General features: G+C 41.9%; 1 protein-coding gene across 1 annotated transcript in view; it reads right to left on the bottom strand.

Annotated features, from left to right (window-relative positions):
• Positions 1-440: 440 nt before the first annotated feature.
• Positions 441-23,531, bottom strand: part of SWT1 (SWT1 RNA endoribonuclease homolog) — a 25,719-nt gene continuing 2,628 nt past the window's right edge. The window contains 17 exon segments of the mRNA XM_059854543.1: positions 441-1,469; positions 2,724-2,788; positions 3,472-3,538; positions 10,884-11,012; positions 11,234-11,442; positions 12,562-12,707; positions 13,519-13,657; positions 14,910-15,058; positions 15,713-15,849; positions 17,052-17,145; positions 17,478-17,666; positions 19,192-19,293; positions 19,422-19,551; positions 20,144-20,200; positions 20,351-20,422; positions 21,411-22,152; positions 22,845-22,903. Coding sequence (XP_059710526.1) covers positions 1,364-1,469; positions 2,724-2,788; positions 3,472-3,538; positions 10,884-11,012; positions 11,234-11,442; positions 12,562-12,707; positions 13,519-13,657; positions 14,910-15,058; positions 15,713-15,849; positions 17,052-17,145; positions 17,478-17,666; positions 19,192-19,293; positions 19,422-19,551; positions 20,144-20,200; positions 20,351-20,422; positions 21,411-22,152; positions 22,845-22,903 — 2,592 coding nt within the window. The 3' untranslated portion in view covers positions 441-1,363.

The raw sequence follows: 23,531 nt of genomic DNA, 5'->3' as shown, positions 1-23,531 counted from the left end.
TCCTTCACCTGGGCAGCTTTAGGGATGAGCTACACTGGAGCCAGGCCAGGTCCGGTGCAGTGGGGCAGGCGCTGGCTGCTCCAGCTTCCCATGGCAGTAGGAAAACACACCAGGCCCAGGAAATTCACTGGCCCCTGCAGGCTGGTGAAGCTGGTCCAGCTGAGCAGGGAGAGCCAGAAAGAGTGGGAAACAGAAGACTTATCCTCCACAACAGCCTTTCCCAGCCAGCTGCTCACAGAGCACAGCCAGCATGTGCTGCAGCTGCCCCCATCAACACCTTTGTGCCAACATCCCCACGCCACTCCCAGGGTTGGAGAACCCCCCCATGGGAACAGCCCTACACAGTCACTGCTCCAACAGGAATTCCACCCCACTCCCTGGCACAGGGTCTTGGGCAGGACTGTGCTGCACTTGAAACCAGAGGGACTGGGCAGAGCCACTCAGAATTAACCACTGTTTTATGTAACAATAAATTACATTTTTACAATCAAGAATTTACAAATACATCCAAAAGTTAGTATCAAAATAGACACTTCAGAACTTTGCCAGTCAGCTCATCTCTGTACAAATACATACAAGAAGAGGTAGCGTTAAACGCCTTAGAAAATGGCTTTTGGAAAGTTTCATGGACTTAAAGCAGTTTGGAAAGCAACCAGCAGTGCAGCCACAGAGGGATGTCACCTGGAGAGCAGGGAGGACCCAGGCCTACCTTCCAGAAGGATATGGCAAGAGCAGGATGAGGAGTCTCCCCAAGAGCACTGCTAGCTGGTTTCTGCTGTATGAATATAAAATGCCTGCTTAAACAAAGGAGAAAAGCCCTTGTGTGAGGATGGGGATTCTGTCTTTAAGGAAAAACAGGCATCAATCTGCTCCTTTGCCCATTCTACATCCTCTCTGAAGCTTTCACTGCATAGGACACACACGGTGTGTCTGTGGGTCAGTCCTTCATTCCTGGCCTTGCACTCAGCTACTTCCTACCCTCAGGTCACACAATAGATTCTCTCACTTGTGACTTGTAAACTACCAACAAAACAGAGGGGTTTTCCTATACAACCATTAACAGCTCAGTTCCTCACAGGAACTGGATGCTCAGAGCAGCACAGCACAGCTGCTGCATCCCAAACCAGCCCTGCTTCTCCTGGTTCTCCAGCAGCACCCTCACTCAAGACAGAACATTCTAGTACTGAATAGAATTCTCAGCAGAAATCCCAACATTTAATGTCCATGTGAAACTGTTTTTCCTTCAACTCCAACCCAAACCAGCACCTTCGAGACGAAAAGCCAGCAGGGTTTTGGCTCCTCCAGCACTTCCCTTTTCCTCTCCTCCCCTTGAGGAGGCGGAGCTTGCACGGCTGAGCCCGGGTCAGAGCCAGCCCCGGCTCTCGGCCTCCCTGTGCACGGACGCCTGGCACTGCTCCAGCGTCTGCTCCAGCTGTGCCAGCTGGCAGCAGCCCACTTCCAGCCTCTCCCTGGGAGACAGGAGAGAAAGGTTAGCAGGACACAGCAGAACAGGAATCTTTACAAATACTCCTTAAATTTTCAAGGACGTTTTCATCAAGCTCAAGCAGTGGCAGTGACTTTTGCACTACAGCTGCTACGTCAGAGGATTTCACTTGAGCTCCTTCCAACAGCCAACCCACAGCTGCCACAGGCAGAGCTCCTGTTCTCTTCTAGGGCAGGTAAAGGGGAACAATTGTCAGGAGAGGTCACTGACATCAACCTTGTGCAGAGATCTGGGATTCTGGAAGGCTCAGTTCAACCATCCTTCACACAGACATAGCCTGTACTCACACTCAGTAAGGATCTGGATACACCCCCTTACAACTTGGACCCTTTCAAAAGAGTAATCTCAACCTGATCACATATAAACATGCCCTAACTTGGAATCTTTTGCAAACCTTTCTCAAAAGACTATTTAAAAGCTGCTCCTCAAAAATGAAGAAAACCCCAATCACTGAGTTCCCCAAGCACAGCCTGAGGGCTGCCAGGGAAGTCTCCAAAGCACGTGCTTTACTCTGCTGAGCACAAATTTCCACACACTCTTTTCTTTATGCCTGTATCAATATAGGTCTAGAGCTATCAACCTGTGGGAGTGAAGCTTTCAAACTACTTTTTATTACTTTTTACCATCTCCCTCCCTGAATAACTTTGTCTCCTGATCTTGCAACCTGCACACTGAACTTCACAGAAGATTCAGGGACCCAGAATGAATCCAGGCAAAGGGAAGCTTTTTAGAGTAATTCAACCTCCAGCCTTTCACTCAGCTGATCCTGGCCAGTGACAGCTCATTCATATCCCCACAACAGCAAAATCCAGTTACCTGTCCTTTATTAGCCAGCTCAGAATTATTAAAAATCCATGATGGCATTTTAGAAACCTCCCAGAGCCTGGATTCACAAACCTTCAGTAACACAAATTCATAAAGAAATGAGCCAGAAACCACTGGCAGAGGAGAGAGGGCTCAATACCTCCCCTCCAGGGGCTGAAAATCTCAATGTAGGCACTGATGCCTCAAGTCCAATTTAATTTCTGTCCTCTCCAGCTCTGTGTTAATCAGGCATTAAAATTAAAAAGGGAATTCTAAAAATCTCCCGTTTATTTTCCCTACACTATTCCTACAAAGGGGGATTTTTATTGACCCAGATGATTCCTCTCTGGTACCTCGGTTAATACAGGTGAAAAAGCTGCCTCAACTCCCCCAATGGGGTCAGTAACTGGCTCACCTGTAAAGCTCCTGTGAAACACACTCATACAGCTCCTCAGCAGTGAATTTCAGACTGTTATTGATCTAAAACAAAGAAGAAAGAATTAATATAGTCATTTATCAAGTATCACGTCTTTTACAATTATACAGTAGGAACAGCACATACAGCCCATGTATTCCCTAAGAGGCTCTCAAGTTGAGACAGTACATTAAAAAAGTCATCCTATATTTTGTAATTAAATCTAATATTACTAATTCCAGCTCCATTTTCTAACCACTTCTGCACAAATCTAAAAGACTTTCAAGAATGCTTCCTCCCCTCTTAAGTTACCCTATAGATTTATTTACATATACATATATAGAGATATATGTGTGTGTATCTCAAATGAAATAAGCTCTGACTTGCATCAATTCCAAAAATATATGCAATGGCCTAAACCCCAAATATATTTCCCTGCACAACAGAGCACTGCAAGCCTGAAATATGTAACATATTAAACAGAAATATTTCACTAAAAACATTCATTTTGAGGCTTTTTTACTCTCAACAGCAAGTTATTCACACCAAGTGAGCAGTCAGCAAATCACATGAACAATTCAAATACCTGTTGAAATCCAACCTAAATCCATCTTTATGTTCAACAACTAATAAATAAGAGCAGAGAATCAAAATTCTTAATAGAAATACAGTGATGAGACATGACTTCAGAGCTTCTTGAAATAAAAGCTGTAAGTGGAGTGATCTAACACCAAAGAAAATGTCATACCTCATGTCTTCTGAGGAAGCTATAGAGGGTCCAAATATCTTGGAAACTGCTGGTTGGGGTTAAAATTCTGAAAAAGAAAGGTTTGGGGATGCTTTAAAGCAAGTAGAAAAGGAGTCTATGAAAGAGTTAAAAAAATAAGTCAGAAATCTACAAGGGAAAAAAAATTACTTGAACAAAAAAGAAATTATGAACTGTGAAGAATTCTCCCTTCCACTACTCTAAAAGAATTAAAGAGCTTATTATTTCTGGGAGGACTTTTCTGGAGGCCTTTTCTAATTAAAAATTCCCTCCATGTTTTCATGAGCCATTTCTGAATGAGGGAGGAGGGAGGAAATCCAGCACAAACTGAAAGCCCCTTGGTGCCCACCAGTGAGGCCCATGGGCTCATACACAACATTCCCACTCCAGTTTTAACTCATTCCCTCCAGATTCCCATGTGCAGCTCAAAGGCTGCAACTCACTTCCTATTTTTGTTACTTCTAATAAGCACCAATTCCCACCCAATAAAGCCAAGGGCCAGTGGGATGTAGCAGCTGAAGAGAGGTGGCTTTAATGAAGCACCTTGATGGACACCCTTTTTCACAAGGCTCCAAAGCCAACTGTTCTGGATTGCAAGGCAGGATGTATTCTATTACCATCTGTATTGCAGTTGTCTAGGTGTTAAGTGGGCAATTTCCCCTTATCTCTCTCCCTGAGAGATCACAATCACTCCTCCCTCAGCAGGGGGCATCCCGTGATAAGAGGCTATTGAATGTCACTGCATGGCTGATAAGAACTGTAACATCCCATTGTGAGATGCTCCGCCCAGAGGGAGGAGCCGAGCATTGCTATCCAGATATAATCAGGAGATTCTGACACACCAGCACAGCTTCTCCACTGGATTCACCAGAGGAACAGCAGCTGCTTCTACTTCCACGGATCTGCGGAGGAAGAATCACCCTTTTTCTACAGGACCCCCTGCTCCAACAGAACCACACCTGACACCTCAGGAGGACTGCAGCCACTTTTCCAATTGGACTGCTGCCAGCACCCTGACCAACAGGGTGTCAGGTTGAGTTCTGACTCTGTCATTTTAGTGTACTGCATTGTTTCTATTTTATCATTTTATGTTTTTTCCCCCCTTCCCTAGTAAAGAACTGTTATTTCCTGCTCCCGTATTTTTTTGTTGCCTGAGAGCCCCTTAATTTAAAATTCATAGCAATTTGGAGGGGTGGGGAGGGTTTGCATTCTCCATTTCAGGGGAAGCTCCTGCCTTCTTTAGCAGGCACCTGTCTTATCCAAACCAAGACACCAACCCAGTAAAGAAGTTGTTTTATAACAAAATTATTATCCTCATCTATTCAGGCAGACACAATTCAATTCCACCTCAGTGTAACTCCATTTGCATTCACCAGGAAAAGCAGAACCCCCTTAAATGCTGCAAAATGTACCTTAAAATCAGCACAAAGTTACAACACAAGTAACACCTTATAGATATTAAGAAACACTGAGAAAATTCTGGATTTTTAAGTCTTACATAGTTAAATCATGATTAAGATAATGACTGGACTTGGAAAAAGAAAATCTTTTGGGGAAAGCTCTATTTACTTTCCCATGGGAAAGTGCCCAAATTCTCTCCCTCCTCTTGCAAGCTGTAAGCTTCATTTATAAATGAATTAATTAGGAATTGAAAAAAAAACCAGGAAAGTAACAGAGTAAGTTTAAAAATACCAGTTAAAGGAGCCTGTGTTTGAAGCAGGCTGGAAGACCATGACACAGCACAGGATTTATTGTTGAGTCCCCTCTAAAAGCACTGCTTTTTCTCATCATTCTTCATAGGAATTATCACCAAAAATTAGTCATGCATTCTTCCCCCGCTTCCTAAGAAGCAGTACCCAAAACGTTTGCCTTAAACCTGCCAACTACAAGTCAGGAAGGGAACCAACTGGCTGCACTGCCTAAAAACACCTCAGAACCTTCCCCGGGCACCTCAGCAACAATCGGCTTTGACAGCAGAAAACCCCAGCAGGTAGAAGCTGCCAGCAACACTCCATGGAAACACTGGGAATCCTGGCAGCTGCAACTGCACAGCAGCTCCCATTGCCCCAGCAGCTCCCACTGCCCCAGCAGCTCCCACTGCCCACCCCAGCAGCTCCCACTGCCCACCCCAGCAGCTCCCATTCCCCACCCCAGCAGCTCCAGGCTATCCAGCCCTGCCTATCACACCCAGCACCTGCAGCAGCAGAAGCACATCCAGCACCTGCAGCAGCAGAAGCACAGCATCCCGAGCCTGGAGAGGCTGATTCCTCATGGAATCACTTCCTCCAGTCCAGGCAGAACCTGTCTGACTGCTGCCAACAGCCTGGAAGCACAAGTGGACACAACATAAAAGCTGAGGTGTTATGAATAATCTCACCCCAAGGCCATCACAAAATTCTGGGGCAAAATCTCTCCATCCCCGTTCTTCCTGCTGTGCCAAGGACACCCATGGATAAGTGACAGAGCTGCCAGTGGAAAACCTGGCCATGGGAACTCTCCAGAGGAAGGATGGAGGGAACACTCAAGTGTACCTCTGCAAGACCTCAGGTGTACGGACAAACCCACTGTGCCTCCAGCTCTTTGGGGAAAAAAACCCAAATTGTGTAATTAATCATCCAAGTAACCTAATGTTAAATCCTGTACCTCATTTTATGGCCTTTGCTTGGATGATGCCAATGGTTTCTGGGTTTGTACTGTGGAATGAGAAGTCTGACATTTGGCTCCAATTTTATAGCAAGCTCCAAACGCAAGAGATTTGTTGTTCTGAGGGGAGAGCCCTCACTCCATACAGAGCCCTGGGAAGCTGCTGAGAGAAGAGCCTGCACCATAACTCCCCTCACAGATTGCCAACAGGTCAGCATTCACAAAACAGCCTGGTGCTGTCTGCAGCCAAACAGGGGCTGCAATACCAGTTCCAGTCTGGGAATATATTCTTCTGTACAAAACTGACACATTCCTGTCTGCAGAGTAATGATTTCGCAGCTCCATACTGCTTTTCAATCACTTCATGTTCCTTTCATCACCTCTAGCCACCCCGCTGTGCTATGGAAAATGGACATTTTAAGGGAATGGGAAGCACTGGGAAATCTGGACCTGTCTGTATGAGCATTGACTCAGCCTTCATTACTTCATCAAATCAAGTTGCCCTCGTTTCCATGGAAGTTTCTCAGTGATAAAATGCCTGCCTCAACTACAGAACTATGTCTAGAGAACTGTCTGTAAATCAGTAATCCATGAAGCAAAGGGCTTTTACATCCAACTGTTCTAAGCAGCCATGAGAACCTCAGCACTACAACACCAACTACTGCTGCCGCTCCTCGCCCCACACTGGTTCAAAAGCAGAGGGTAGAAATCCATGGAATCACTTGGCCTTTCCATCAGCACAGCCTTGCAGAGCCACACTACAACATCCCCCATTCTGTACTTCAGCTTCAACCTAAGAACTGCAGGGTGGTTCTACACAGTTTTCTGGAAATATTGAGCATGTGAGGTAAAGAAGGGAATGCCACAGAAAGACCCAAGAAATGACTGTGGATACCTGCCACCAATTGGAGGTTAAATCCTGTCTTGGGATACAGGAGGGAGAAAGGATACAGTCAGACTTGATGATTTCATCTCAAGTGCTTCCCAAACAACTCCCAATGTTTATCTCCTGTGCTGTCACTCATCTGATGCCAAGCACAAGGCGTAAGATACAAAAATAAATAGAAATGGATAAGAAATAGATCAAAATGTCTCAGCTGTCAGCCCCTGCTGGCACCCCTGGCTCTGCAGGCTCCAAGCACCATGGCTTTTACAGCCCCATGTTTGAAACCTTTCTGCTTTTCAGACTGCTCTAAAGGCACCACGGTGTGAGCAGCTGCACAGCACCACCTCTGCCCTGCCCCTTGGGGAGCACTGCCCACCTCCAGCTCTATTTGAGCTTTGTTTCTTACAGCTGTCATTAAAATTGGCACAACAGAACATTTCAATTTGGGCCTGGCAGCAGAGAAGGCTGCAGGTAAGTTCAGTTTCAGGTTTCACTTAAATGCATAAAACCATAAAGATCAAACAAGTAGTGATTGGAATGTCTGATACTTTTTGAACAGGGAGTTAATTTCCATTTTACTTCTAAAAAAGAGACTGTGTGCAGAGAAGATTAAAGGCAGAGCTCTTCATCTAGAGACTTTATTGAGACTTTATGGCAGAAATTATTAACTGACACCAGAGCCTAAGGGAATGAAGACAATTCTCTATTGAGACACCAAGGAGAAAAGACCTCACTGGCCAGCTGAAAAAATAAAGAGGACACAGTTTCTCTGCATCTGAGGTATTCTGTACTAAAACTAGTAACACTGCAGAATTGTTTTTAAATTATTTCAATTCAGTGATCAGTTCTGTATAGTAACACTCTCCTGCACTACTGAAATCTTAAGAAATTACACTTTTAATTCAAAATTGTTTATAGAGTCCTGGACTAAACCACATTTTTTTCAAACCATTGAGAGAGATTCAATTTAGATAAAATACTAGAAAAGCAGAACTCAGGCTCCTTATGCAGTCAGTAACAGACAAATATTTTACAGGTGACAGCATATTAGTATAAATATTTAGGAGGCCTGTATCTAAGTGTATATGCTATAAGATGGGAGTGATTTTTAAGTTGGCATATGAACAAAAAAATTCTTTTTTAGCCAAGAGATGAAAAGAAAAAATCCAACTTGAAATAACTGCATCAATTCATCCAAGACTGAATTTTCTTTCTTTCCTATGAACAAGGATTTCTTATCTAAAAGAAACCTGGCAGGAAACAGGAAGACAATGTCCAATTCCCAAGGGCTGCATATAGAAGGTTAGAATCACAAGTTCAACTCAGCTAAGGGCAAACATCAGCTAATCTAAACCCCTATTTTATTTTAAAGAGTTAATTTAAGAGACCTTAAATAAGGTGCCCCAATTAACTGATTCCAAATAATACCCAACCCAAATACAAACATAAACCACCAGTGAGAACACTCACAAATCCTCAATTCAAAATTATTTACAATGATGTAATGGTTTCACAATTTTACTGGATGCTTAAATTTCAGAGGTTTCATACCCTCTGCCCATTACCAATAGTAAAGGAATATAGTTAGAAATGCTAACTGTACTGATTATTCCTAATTTCAGAGCTGAAGGCTGTCATTGCTGGCAAGCAGAATTGTGCAAGACAAACACACTCTGCTATCAATGCTGCTAGAGGAAGAAATCAAGACAAAATAAAAAAACCTGCATGGTGTTACAGAAATTACCAGAACAGGGTAACATGCCAAAGCTGTTACTGACACATCTTCAATGAAACAGCTTTTTCTTTTTTTTTTATTTTTTTATTTCTGTATTTGTCATTAACATGTTCTGGCCGTCAAGCCTGAATAGCTAGGGTAGTGCCACTGACGCAGTATTTTTTTTATGATTAAGGGTATCATTACATTTATCTCAAAAAGCATAATCCTGTTTTTCTAATTGTTTTTAACAATCTGAAAATCTACACTGTTAATGCAATTGAACTTTCAACATAATTTACTGGTAAAGCTTCCAAGCTTTCACAAGACATTTTCTCTCTTGTTTGTTCTGGATAGCAGGGATCAGGAGGTACCACAGAATCAGCTGTATTTGATCACTAAAAGCTGTGTTACCTCCAAATATTCAAGACAGAACTTTCTCACTGTTTTTTCTCCAGTGCCTCCTTTTCTGCAATCATGCCATTGGATTAAGTCACAGAGAGGCATTTTTTTCAAAAATCAAGAAATATAAATACACTGCAAGGTCAGTTTTAGGGCAAAATGAAAGTGAGGTGTCTCTGCTCATGGTAGGAAAACAGATGAGCTTTAAGATCCCTTCCAACCCCAGCCATTCTGATTCTATGAAAGCTTCTGAATTTTTGCTTTAATACTCTGTAATATTCATAAAACTGGAAAAGCTCCTCTAAACTCTCAGATTCCCTTAAATCCCTCCACTCAAGGCCAATGCAGCAAATGCTTGGCTCAAATTCTCCCCATTTCTTGCTCCATGATGCCACCTACTGCAAACCTGCACATCAGAGCAGGCATTTCCAGTGTCCAGCAAAACTACTCCATTCCAACAATCAGCCTGTGAATTTTTATTCATTATTGGGAGTTTTTATTTTTACAGAGCTCTCCCACAAAGAAAACCAACAGTTTTAAATGAAACACCTCTGCAACACAAAAATAACCATTCTGAATACTCCATATTCCCATTTAATCTCATCCACCACATTTGTAAACTGGTACCACAGGATCTGTTGCAAAACCTTTAGCATCAGACAGAAAAGAGCAAAGTTTAGCAGTAACCTACTTTATTGAAACAATTTCTTAGAGGGGAAAATTGAAGCCATCAGCACTCAGCTGCTCAAGTTCACATTTCCACCCATATTTTTCTGCTTCTAATTTTATAATATTTTGATCATTTATATTTGAAAGAGAGACTATAATTCTTTGAATAGATCTATATTTCAGTGCCATGAAAAAAGGACTAAGCCAAGACAACACAGGAGATTCCTTATTCTTCCTGAAACTTCCAATTTTTTGTGCTGTAAAAAAAGACAGTGGAGGGATGGGGCTCCCCCTGCCAGAGGGCAGGGTCAGATGGGATATGGGGGAAGAATTGTTCCCTGTGAGGGTGGTGAGGCCCTGGCACAGGGTGCCCAGAGAAGCTGTGGCTGCCCCTGGATCCCTGGCAGTGTCCCAGGCTGGACAGGGTTTGGAGCAAGCTGGGCTAGTGGAAGGTGTCCCTGCCCATGGAAGGGGTGGACTGGATGGGCTTTGAGGTCTCTCCCAACTCAAACCACTCTGGGATTCTGTGGTTCTATGAAGACAGAGGGAATATTATCCTGCCTAAAGAGAGAATGAAGTTGATTGTTGTTATGGCTGCCATGAAGAGCACTCGAACTGTTAACAGCAAAGCCCCACAACTTTAAATCCTTCACTCTACTGGAACTTTGCCCCCATCTGAGTGGGCCTCACAAAAAAGCAGAGGGAATCCTGCTTTCAATTTTTTTCAACTTTTTGAAACAAAAATGCCCTGAATTATTCAAAGTTCCTGCCCTCAAAACTGATGTATTAATCATAATCATTAATAGCTCCAGTTACACCTGAGCAGAGGCAACTTGCTAGTCAAACACAGGAAAACAAATCCCAGACATCAAAGGCAATTCCCTGCAAGAGATCTCCATGTCTGCAACACTTCCATGATCTTTTGCTACCAATGGTTCAAGGCAGCCTTGACAGCAGGATTTTTACTGCAAATCATGCCACCAAGCACACAGAATAAAGAGTGGCTGGGTGCTGAAATATTTCAGACTTTTGTGACTTCAGGTGCCTGTCACACACTTGGTGCCCAGCTGCAGTGCTCACCTGCCAATGCTCTCACGGATGTCCTTCACTGCTGCCAACAGCTTCTGCAGGCCCAAAAAAGCCTCCTCAAACGAGGCCTTGCCAGCCATGGTCACTGCACTGGGGTCCAGCTTCTGGAATAACTCAATACTGAAATTCAAAAGAAATAAGGAAGGGACAGAAAAGCAGTTAATTAAAAAGCTCTGACTGACATAACAATTTGCATGCTCCCAACTATTGTGTGATTTTTTTTTTTTGAGGGTCAATTTAGATTAATTACAGGGTAAAAAAAAGCACAGTTTCTAAAGTGTGTTTGTTTAAAAGTTATCTAAGGTTATGTATTAGTTCTGAGCCCCTTTAGCAGGCTGTACCTGTACAAGTTCATGGTGTTCCAAACACCTTCCAGGACTGACCAGATTTCCTGGTGCCTGTTTTCCTGAGCCACATGAAAGCTGGGCTGTAGCTCTTTTTCCTCAGTGCTTTGCAGATTGGGCATCGTGGCTTCCATTTTTTCACAAGCAGCATTTTCTGAAAGAACCATGATGTCTTCTGATAAATCCTGCTCACTGTCTGCCCTCACCTTATAAAACAGTTCAGCAAACAAATAATCAATGTATTTGGTTCCTAACTTCAGAAAACCAGAATCTACACACTTCTACAGATCTTTTTTTAAGCAATGCTGAAGAAATCAAGGCTGAACTCTGAGTCACCTTGGTTACATTCTCTGCATCTAAAGCCTCTCTTGATAATTTGGGTTGGAAGGGACCTTAAAGCCCATCCAGTGCCACCCCTGCCATGGGCAGGGACACCTTCCACTAGCCCAGCTTGCTCCAAACCCTGTCCAACCTGGCCTTGGACACTGCCAGGGATCCCGGGGCAGCCACAGCTTCTCTGGGCACCCTGTGCCAGGGCCTCACCATCCTGACAGGGAGCAATTTCCTTCCTGACAAGTTTTCAGACAGAGCCTGATTTTCATTACACAGAACATCAGGTTCAGGGCTGACTGCATTGCACAGAGGTCCCAGCACAGGTGACTCCTGACCTTTCTTTCCCTTTCATCCTTTTCCAAAGACACCAAGAACTCTTTACAGCTGTTCTGACCTATCTTCTTTCCCATAAATCCAAATATTTCATCCATGCTCATGACTCCAGTTTTTACGTCATTACATACAGAACTGACAGTAACCATAAACCAAGATAGTTGGAATTTCCTCCTCAGAGCTGAGCTGGGAGTGAAGACCAACTTCTGAGAACACAAAAGGGGCCAGGACAACCCCAGTAACCACCACAAACCACATGAAACAAGGGAGTCCCTTCTTCAGCTACAAAGACAATGAAAGCTGAAATAACACACTTAAGAACAGCAGTATGGGACCCATGTCAGAAGGAGAAACAGCAAGTTTAACTTCTAAGGCTCATCAGATACCAATGCAATAGAAAACTAAGACAAAATAATGGTTTTCAGTCACCCTTCAGATACTAACACATTGATATTAGGGAAAAAAAATGTATCTGCAGATATTTACTGCATGAAAATAAAAGTTAAAGTCAGGGTCTCTTCATTATGAAAACACCCCAGCAACATTTCCTGGAGTAATCAGTGGAAATGATGGCAATAATTAAGAAATCTAAGCCAGGTTTGGAACATGGAACAACTTGAGGATGTGGTGAGGTGGACAAACACCAAAGCTGCCCTTACCCCCCCGAGGGTCTCACACAGTTTTGCCACTTCAGCATAAGCCTGGGGCAGGACACCGTTGTAGTCTGACCTGCAGCTGAAAGCATGGAGCAATTTTTTGGATTCCTGGAGTAGGACACGCACTGTTGAGGAGTCAAATGGTTTATCTGATGTTTAGACATTAATGTAAGAGAGAGGAAAAAAACAAGTTAGGATTTAACAGTCTTGGCAAGCAAATTTAATACTCAAATACCTAGATTAACAGAAGCACTTGAAAAGCCTAGGAAAATGGTTCAGAAGCATTGGGTACAACAATCTCAGATAAACATGCATGAGATTGCTCACTCCTTAACCAAGTTTATCCTGGGATCTTACACAAGGATCAACTGGCATATCTAAAATAATATTCTGCAGAACAGCAGAATATCCCCAAGAGGTAGAACCAAGAAATCCCAGGATATCCTGAGTGGGAAGAGACCCACAGGGATCAGAGAGTCCAACCCCTGTCCCTGCACAGACACCCCAACAATGCCACCCTGGATCCTTGGGAGCTTTGTCCAAACGCTCCTGGGGCTCTGACAGCCTTGGGGCTGTGCCCATTCCCTTGGGAGCCTGGGCAGTGCCCAGCACCCTCCAGGGGAGTTCACCAGCTCTGTCTGTCAAAATCAAATGCTCAAAGACATCTTTAAACAAATGGAAGGTTTGTAGGGGTTTTATTTTAGTTGGTTTCTTTTTAAAACAAACCTCCCTGCTCTCACACATCGCATTAAATAACCTTTGCTCCTCCATAACTTTTTTGGTACATGCAGATCATTTGGTCACATGTAACATGGAGGCAAAGGAGGGAAAATGATTATTTGCTTTTTAAAAATAATTCAGACCTAGGTGACCATTAATACACATAGTCAGTTCCATAACTCAAACCAGAACACAGAGGCTTTTTACAAGTTTACAATTAACTTTCTCAGGGACTGTTACCTGCATAAAGGTGTTTCGAAAGACATTCAATGGTTGAAAGTAAACTCCTTGGCACCACATAACCAAAAACAGCCATCCAGTGTTTTTTATAACATTTCAGCAGGTTTGCTAAGGTCCAAGGTGGCTTCAAATACAGGATCTGGAAGAGAGTATGTTTTAAATTCAAAGGCTGATTTTCATTTAGACATATTCCTAGACATCCCACAACTGCTCTGTTCTTCAAGAATGTGATGATTTGTGACTGCTGAAGGAGAAATTCAGTGATTCCTCAGAAATAAGACCATGTTCAGATTTAAACAAGTTTATTTATTAATAAAGATGTGATTCAGCAGCACCATGGGTTAAACAGTGATGCTCATTCAGAAGAAATGCACAATCAGTCTCATGATTTGTGGTTCCCCTTGCCTCAAAAACCCTTAAGACTTTTGATTTATGTCAAAACTGATCAAATGAGTTACTTGTGCACAAAAGCCAACAGTAACAAGAACAAAAAGAACAACAGTAAATATGTCTTTGCTTTTCCAGTACTGTTACAAAGTAAAAATAAACACTGTGACTATTTATATATGAAGGAAAATACGTGTATTGCAAAAAAACTGAGAATTCGCTACTATCAAGCGAAACCAGTGTCTGAAGATCTGTTTAAAGAAGTTAACTAAGTGAATAGAGAAGTGATTGAAAGTTTAGCAGCTAATCAGGGCAGCTTGGGAAACAACAGTCACCCCACGATTTCGATTTCGGGGATTTTTAAAACGACAGAGGCTTATATGCAATAAATTTAAACTTAACAAGCCCCACCAGCTATAAAATGGAATCTAAAGTAAAGCATGGACAATTTGAAAGTGCCTTGTATGTGAGTACTTCTGCAAACCATACTTCTGCAAGCATGTTTAGAGGTTCTCATTAGTACCCTTGTCATTCTGCATCTGCACTGGAATCAATTTAGCTGTGAAGTTTTATCCACATCTGTTCTAGTGGGGAAGAAATGCCTGCAACAAATGCCCTGATACTATACAGAACATGTTGGAATGATTTCTTGCAGGATATACTTACAGGGCAGAGTTTCACTTGAGTAGAAAAACTGAAATAGAATTTTAATGCCACTAATAAAAAGAACTCTGGAACTTTACTCTGAGAAACCTGCAGCCCTGTTACTGCATTATTAAAATGCTATTAAAATACTGCACGTGTTGCACACTAGGGATCAAACAGGATAATCTTGCTATAAAATGAAATATTAGAAGTGAACACTGAGCTGTTCCCTGTCAATGATATCAGGGACCTGGATGACTTGGGTTTGGCTTGGCACAGGTATTAATAGCAATAAAATACCAAGGACATTCAAACCTTTCAATAATCAAAATAGCAAACAAAATCATGTAAGAAACCACCTCCATCCACAGGTTTCCAAATGCAAGTTTCATTTCAGTCTCCAAAATACAAGACAAAGCTTCTCCTAAGTTCTTTTCAAGATCTGGAAGCACATTTGGGAATTGTGCAGTAAAACCAGCATCACCTCTTGTCTTTCCAAATTCTGTATCTGTCAAACCAATGACATAAAAGGCATTTATTGAAACTGGGTTTACATCTAATTCATGTTGATGGCACATGAAGAACTTATCCCCATAAACAAAGACAGACTGCACTTTGGTTTATGAAGCAGATGTGCTTCACCTGATTAAGTTTCAATTATTTCTAGTTATACCCACTTATAGTGTATGTATTTTTAATTAAGAGCTACTAACCAAGAAGGTTAATGTCCCCAGAGTATTACTCATTAGTGATCTTACTCCACATTTCTTTTTTCATTAAATAACTTAAGATCATATACAGCCAGCAGGGTTATCAGCAAGCACAAGAGGACCTCTGTAAGCTGTACCTGTATCTCTGGAATAATGAAAAAACCTCCTTCAGTCCCAAAAAGTTCTTTTAAATTACTCTAAACACAGGAAACTAATGCAGTGCTTTTTTCTATAGAATAAAAACATGACATATTTGAATTTCCTAGAACTCTGAGAGAGATGGTTTAATTAACATATCAAACTTTCAGAAAACCTTTGAAAAAACCTTCCCCAAACAAAAAACATTCCTAAGGATTCAAAGCATAGGAAAACTGAAGGTATAGTAGCAACTGTTCTTCCTCTACCCCACTGATTTTTACAAACTCACAAACCACCATATTCCACAGACTCACCCTGCTTTGGCTGCTGCAGCTCCTCAGAGTTCTGGGGTCTGTTTGCATTCACGTTCTGCAGAGCAGCGACCAGATCAGCTTTGCAGAATGCCTTGACCTCACTCACAATGGCTTTATTACACAGATTTTTATCATCTCTAGAAAATAACTAATTGTTGTCAACAAAGGAATAAAAGCAGCACACTGTATTTGGAAAACTTATTTTGTGAACTTCACTATACAGACAAAGTTCTCTTTCTCAAGCAATTAGAAGCAGTTCAAAAAATTAAACCAGAAAATTAAGTAAAAATGAGAAACATAGTGAGAAGTGTTTCAGGGTCTAGGTTTAAGAAAACGATAGCTATAATGACTACAGCAGTGATTACAGCAGTGATGCTTAGTTGCTATGATCTCAGAAAGCAAACCAGGCAATAATTCTAAGACAGTACTATCTTATTGGATGGCTACAGTTAATTCTCCTTGTTGGGACTCTTTTTAACTATTCTGCTGGCCAAATCTTTATCCCAAATGCCACTGTGAGGTTCTGCTCCAGTAGAACTACTCTAAAAATCCAGGACAAACTTGCATCCCAGTACTTTCTCAAAAATTTCCACTGCTTATATTGGTAGAGGATAAAGAGATTTTTGGATGAAAACCAGTTCTGAAGTCACCTCCTGTTTTTTGATCAGTGAGACCTAAAATCACCATCATGACCCCATGAACACTGTGACTGAAATGGCATTTTCAGCAGCCACCTGTGTCAACTTGAACAATCCAAATGGTGCACAGAGTTTTAATCCCAGTCACTGAACCATGCAGGAACTGGTTCTAGCCAAGACCAGAGCAAGTAGAGCCAAGGAGTATTAGTCATTTGAGCTGGCTTCACCTGCTTCTATCAAATTCACAATCAATACCCAGAGGTCAGCTGTTATCCTCACAAACAGGAACAGCAGCAAATCCATCCCCAGCTTCCCTCTTTCTAAGATTAACCCCTCCTTGCTTCTGCTTGGCTGGCTCGGAACAGGGATGAAGTCTCTAACTGGATCTCAATCCTTAATTCACATCTTTTTTTCAATTTTGTAACTTCAGAAATATTTTTTATGAGAAACCAGAATAAAATCTGAGAAACCTATGCTATAACAACTGTTAAAATTGAATATATAGTAAGCTGAATTCTATTTCAGGCCTCAAGCTCATGAAGGTGATTTCATCTCCAATTGTAGTGGCATATTATATCCTTTTACTCTAGCTTTTAAGAGGGTGATTGTCCTTCCAAGAGCTTACTTCAGAAAGTGCTCTTTCTTTAAGCCCTGATTTGAAAGCAGTGTGGCAGGAGAGCTAAAGGCAGCCAGGAACTCACGTGCAGAGGACAACAAGAGCTTGTGGGAAGAGCTTCTGGTACTGCAGGCAGCACTGCAGGACACGGTCGTCATTGTTCTCGTCACTCAGCCCATCTGCAAAGGCAAGGCAGACACAGCTGAGGGATGTGGGCACAACTCAGCCTCACAAATACCTCAGTACACTCATGGTGCTCTTTGTACATTTAACACTCCCCACACAAGGACACAAGTGTAAGGTGAAAGTGAGAAACAACTGGTAAAACAATAGATAGTGGAGACATTTGCCACAGCCTTGGATACACTGTGAAGGCTGCTGTAAGAAATTAGCTGATGTTAATTAGTGAACATCAGAGTGAAGAAACTCATTAAACTCAGAATTCTAAGGTTGCCACTAGGTGAAGTGCAAGGATGAAGTACCCAGCACAAATGGATTGCACATGTATTACACATTTTTTGAGAAGCCAGCTGCATGGATTGCCCCCACAGTTTGGAATCCTGGTTCTTGAGACACTTGTAGATGAACTGCACTGCAGGGATAGCTTTGTCCCGAACATGCTGCAACATTTTCCCCTTCTTCAAATTGTCCAGCTCTTGTAGGACGACCCAGGGAATGATTAATGCAAGTCTGTCAACTCCTGGAAGGAAAAAAAAAATAAACAATGGTATTTGCAGGAGCAACACAATACAGAGAACTTTCAATTGAAGCATCATATTTATGCAAGTTCACACCTTTTTGCCAGTAGTTTTCATAGTCCTTGCTCAAGAGATTCTAGCATTGGAAAAAAAGCTGGAAAAGGCTGACTTCCCTCTTTCTAATCTAACCTCAATCTGGCACTACGCTGATTACATAGAAAAGTGACAGTACCAGGCAAACAAAAGGGAGACACAATTTTAATCAGCACAATACTTTGACAACATTAATAGTCCATATTTGCACCAGTTATCTTGGCACACACCTGCTGTAAGATGTTGCAGCAAGGTGAAACAGCAGCTGGAATACTAGGCTGCACACACTCGAGTGACCACACCAGTCACTGTGCCAAAGAAAGCAGCAAAAGAAAGCAGCAAGGGCTTGTGCTCATTGCCAACCAGCACTCCTAAACCAGGAACAGAAAGCGTGGCTATTGGACCATGGCTTTATTTGTAGGTAAATTTGGGCTGAACTTTAAAGCTTTTATATGAAATACAGGGTTAAATCCGAAGTTTAACAACTGTTCTGTTGGTCTCCCCATGACAAATACTTCAACTGTTTTCTTTCTAATTCACATAATGAGAACAGAATTTTGAAAAAATGCATTAATAACCATCTGCTTTACAATAAATAGGCTGGGAATCAGTAGCCTTCTCAATATAGTGGGTCTGGAGCAGGACCAGACTCTGGGAGTTGCAGTATTCTAAAAAGGCATCTCAGCATACATAAGACAGCAGCATTCCTAACCTGAGAGAAGAATTACAGTCTGACACACTCCTGAAAATCACACAGGCCCTAAGGAAAGGTAATTTCCAATTGGCTGGAATAATGTATTCATTAGCTGAAAGCGTCAAAGCACCCTAGGCATTCTGACAAACTCCAGATGTGCCTACCAAGAACTGACATGCACGATCCCAATCCTGCAAACATTAAATAACCAACAGCTTCCCAGAATATTACAAGCAAATATTAAAGCCAGGGTCTGCACTCTGAATTCCTGAGAAATTGTTCAGCTCTGCCACCTTTACCAAAACAGAAACAAAGCACTGACTGACTGCCTAACACTTTTTAGATTGTTTTATATTTTTAGAAAAAGAAATGCTAAAAGGAGACGAGAAAATAAGAGTTATAACTAGCAAGGGGTTAAATGCTTAAATTATGTTTTTAGAAAGGGTTAAGACTTATTTACTGCTAAGAATTCAAGCATATTCCTGGGAATATCTGCCATGATTCTCTACAGGTACATGGGCTGTAAGCACAGTAGGTTCTGCTTCCACAGCTGAGGTTTCCTTCAGATGCAGCTTGTCTGGGTTCACAGAACCAGGATCTCAAGTGTGTGCTTTCTGCCCCTGCATGAAACCTGCTGCCTTTTTAAGGAGCCCAGGGCTTGGTTTCCTTCAGGTATCCTGAAGCTCTTACAGCATCTGTTTTCCTTACAATGTCTTACTCATCAGAACATATTTACATACCTGGTATAGCCTCAGATTTCAGGGATCTCACAAACTCAAGGTGACTAATCATTATATTTGTGTCAATCACCACTAGGATGTTCAGACCAGAACTAAAAGCCCCTAGGGGAAAAGAAGAGAAAAAAGAGAAAACAGACGAAATAATCAGTTGTGTGCTCACTACTCAGACCATCAATAACTGTACTTATTTGTTCCAACTAGAGAGCAAAGCAGATCCAATCATGACATACCAGCAGAGGTATTTAAATCCTGTTCTGGAAGATCTATCTCCATGCTTGTAAGTTCTCCACAGGTTTGTACTACAGACAGGGCCATCCTCTTCTCCACACGAGCAACGTGCAAGTCTTCAACTATCTGCATCTACAGTGAGAAAATGAGCATGTGTGCAATCCACTGGAAGGAATCACTTCATAATTATTCCCCCAAAAGACACTTTTGCATTAAAGCTGTTAAAATTGCCTCAAAATGATGTCTGAAAAATTTTAAGTCAGTACAGGAAATGTAAATCCATGAGAATTTCTACATATTCTCCAGTAAAGACATCCAAAATATGGCCTAGAAAGATTTCTGACCCTTCTACATGGTATTCAAAAACTTTGCTGCATTTTTTTGCTACATAAACTGCAAGTTTCCTAACAGGTACTTCTTAAAAAATATGTCTCTCTTCCAACTAAAAAGTTAGAGGATGAAACATGAGATAGCTGTGAGTAACTATGAAGGCCCTTTTGTTGCACGCGGTAATAGAAAGACACTCTTTATCTCAGAAAGTTCCTGATTAGCAACACTTCAGCAAGTTTGCTTAGTTTTTTAAATAAATGTTCCACATTTGAGTGTAGATCATGAGTCAACAATGCCAAATACCAGGAAAGGTCACAGAATTGTCCAGTTAAACAGCCTTGGTGCCCTTGGTCTTTAAGGCAACACAGAAGCGTTAAAAGAAAGCATTACCAACCTCTTGGTCTGTCTCTGTATTCTGACTGTCTTGAAGGGGTGGAAAGTCTTCAGAGCTCTGTAAGGGAGAATTAAAAACACCACAAACACACACCCTACCAACATGACAAAATATCAAGGAATAAAATAAAAAATAAAAATAAAAGGGATTCCCACATCAGGAGTTTTGGAATGAAGCCCTACAGAGTTAAACGAGTCCCTCACTCACCTGTGGGACAGGCACAGGCTTTCTGACCTCACCTCCCTGGTAGGAGTTAGATGTGCAGGGGTCCTCAACATTCTAGAAACAAGCAGGAACAGAAGAACAACACATGTCTTAGAGGGCTTTTTAGAGAACACTGGGTACTCCCAAGGGAACAGGGAACATAAACCACAGTTATTAGCATCTACTGGTATCATTTTAATATGGCTTAGATGCATGGCTTTCTTTTAAATAAATAACCGGATTACACAGCAAATTCCATCTGAACATTAACCCCCCACCTTTTTTACACGGAAGGTGCTTGACCAGGCTACCTTGAGAGGTTGTGGAGTCTCTATCCTTGGTCCTGGGCAATGAGCTCTGGCTGACCCTGCTTGCAAAGGGGCTGGACTGGATGGTCCCCAGAGGTGCCTTCCAACCTCAATGACTCCCCAGCTTTGCATGTAATACCTCTTAGCATACACACAAAATGCTCACACTACTGTAACGCAAACTGGAATCTCCAAAGTTGCTGGGCATTTTCACCAGAAGAACAGCAAAAAAACCCCATGCTCAAGATCCAGCTTGTGTTTGGCTCTGCACCACAACCTGAGCTTAGAAATAAACCTGTCACAGATAAAAAGGAAGTTCTGCAGCACACATACCAATTTAGTCCCACATCCACCCCAAGCTCTCCAGGCATCATTCCGCTAGCAATGCTCTCTGGCAGCAAGTTTTCATTGCTTCAGTTTATTCATTCAAAAAATGAAATAACCATATCAGCTTAAAACAAAAGAATCAGCTGACTTATACATAAACTAAAGTATTCCACACCCCCAGCAGCAAAGCAAAGCCATGGAAGCATCTGTGCAGACAGTCCCAACATCCAAGACCTTTACTCTTCTGGTCTGTTTAACATTTAGCTGAGGAACATGGAAACAAGGTTTACATTAGGATCAGAAAAATCCACCTAGTTAGCTATGAAACCTGGCTGGATTCTGTAAGAAGACAGTCTACTCATATTAATCTGCCATTAAGAAACCATCCTGAAACATCTACGTAACACAAAGAACAGGGTTCTGATTACCTGCTTAAAACACAGTGCTGTGGCTTCCAAGTCTCCTTCTTTAGTTCCTGAGTGCTCAGGAGCTTTAGGAGAACCAGGGCTGTGTTTCTTGCGTTTCCGAGAGTCCCGTCGTGGCGGAATTTCAGATGAGGAGTGTGATGATCTGTGTTTACTCGTGTGCCTCTTTTTCTCAGCAAAGTCCTTATATTCTTCTTCCTCCTCCTCTTCTTCCCAGAAGCTAGATAATGCACTTGGCTCCTTACTGGCAGGTCTGTCACCATGCCCAGTTCCTGTAGAGCTGCCAGGTGGCTTTTTGGGTATTCTGACATCTTCACTTCGCTTTTTTGAGCCCTCTGCCTTTTTATGTGGTACCTCATACACAGAGGACTTAAACTTTTCTATCATAGCTTGTTCTGTTTTTAGCTTGAGTTTACAGAGTTCGGCTTTCTCTCTCTTTTTCTTCAGTGCCTTGTCCCTCTGAAGTTCAAAGCTGTGCCAGAGCCTTTTCCCTTCTCTTCCATCAAAGCGACTTCTTTCCTTGCTGGAGGTAACCACATCAGGAGTGCGGGTGGTTTTGCCATGTTTGATTTCTTTGGCTTTAAACTGGATCACTATTTTCTCCTGCCTTTCAGTATGAACTGAAGAACCATCTGGGGTTTTGCTTCTCTTTGGAGATTTTTCCTGGGATCTTCCATCTGCATCGTGAAAAGCACGAGAACTTCGGTGTTTCTTCTTTTCATGCCCATCTTTCTCCGGTTTGGACCTACAGAAACATGATCAAGAAAGTAATGTAATTTAGCTCAGTTAATGGAAAAGAGCAACAAAAAAGGCACCTGTATTTGACTGAGACAGAGCTAAACATTTATGAGCATCATATTCCTAAATATGAACTCGAAGCAACAGTTGTCCTTCAAAATAGTTTGATACGGCATTTTTTGGATTTACCTTTCTCCACTGTACAGCCATTTTAGCTTTCAGAAAATGGAGAAAAAGCTTTTTCTGCATTCACTGCTGGTTTGAGAGACACCCTACACAGACGAGTTTCTTCTTATCACACAGATAAGTTTTAACAGCAGTTCAGTGATAAAGGAGGTGTGTTACCTAAAAGGTCAGCTTGGTCACACAGTGCCAAAACACACACAGCTTTCAAACTGTTTATCCTGCACTGCTGCACTGACTGGGGAACTTGGAAAGGGAACAACGGAGGGGAAAATAATGCCATTCTAGAGAAATCATGAATTATATGAAAAATTATTAGGAAACTTTCTTATAAGAGCAGAGAAAATATTCAGTAATTATATTAACTGTACACTAGGTTTAAAATATCCAAAGAAAGACTGGTTAAAACACCACATTTTATTTGGTGAACAGGTCAAAAAAATGTCTTCAGCATTAAATGGTCTGTGATTGTTATATTTTTAAGTAGTTCTATTTAATGACAGATTGAGAATTTACCTTTGGAGTTCTGTTTCTTCTTTTGCAGTGTGCTTGTAAGATCTTGTGTCTTCAGAGTTCTGAAAAAAAATTAAATTCAGGGGCTTACAGAGGAAACTGCAGTTGAAAAAAAAGCCTTCATAAGTCAAAACTGGGTGGTTTGGCTGCTTAGAGAAACACTAAGGTCAAAGGGTGCCAAGGATGTGCATGCAAAGATAAGGGTGCAAAGGGTTTAGCAGCACTTCATGATTTAATCATGAAGCACTTTAATGCTTACAAAGTGATTCAACAGGGTCCACTACAGCAGTGACAGCTACAGACCTGACATAGTAACATTCCTACCATGATCAATTCACAGGAACTCACTCAGGTAAAACCAAGTGTCCACATGTAGTTTTTATACATCTCTGGGTTATAGGACTCAGTTTTCCCCAAAAAACAGCAGGGTGTAGGAAGTTACAACAGAGAACGGTAACACATGGATTATTTTGGGTAAGGAAACTCCAGACAGTTCATCCTTTCACAAATAATTCACTCCTTCAATAACTGGGGCCTGCTGACTCAGTGAGGCCACCAGGTCACTGCTGCAGTGATTTTTCCTACCTAGAGAGGTCTTAGCTGGTTTACTCCCACACTAGGGAGCACTTAATGGAAAAATCAAAGGCTTGCAGAAACCAGGGGAGTCCAAAATTAAGGCAGTTCTGAGAA

Source organism: Haemorhous mexicanus, chromosome 9 (assembly GCF_027477595.1).
Source record: "Haemorhous mexicanus isolate bHaeMex1 chromosome 9, bHaeMex1.pri, whole genome shotgun sequence".
Lineage (NCBI taxonomy): Eukaryota > Metazoa > Chordata > Aves > Passeriformes > Fringillidae > Haemorhous > Haemorhous mexicanus.
Note: the sequence above shows the minus strand (reverse complement) of the source record. Positions and strands in the feature narration are given on the sequence as shown.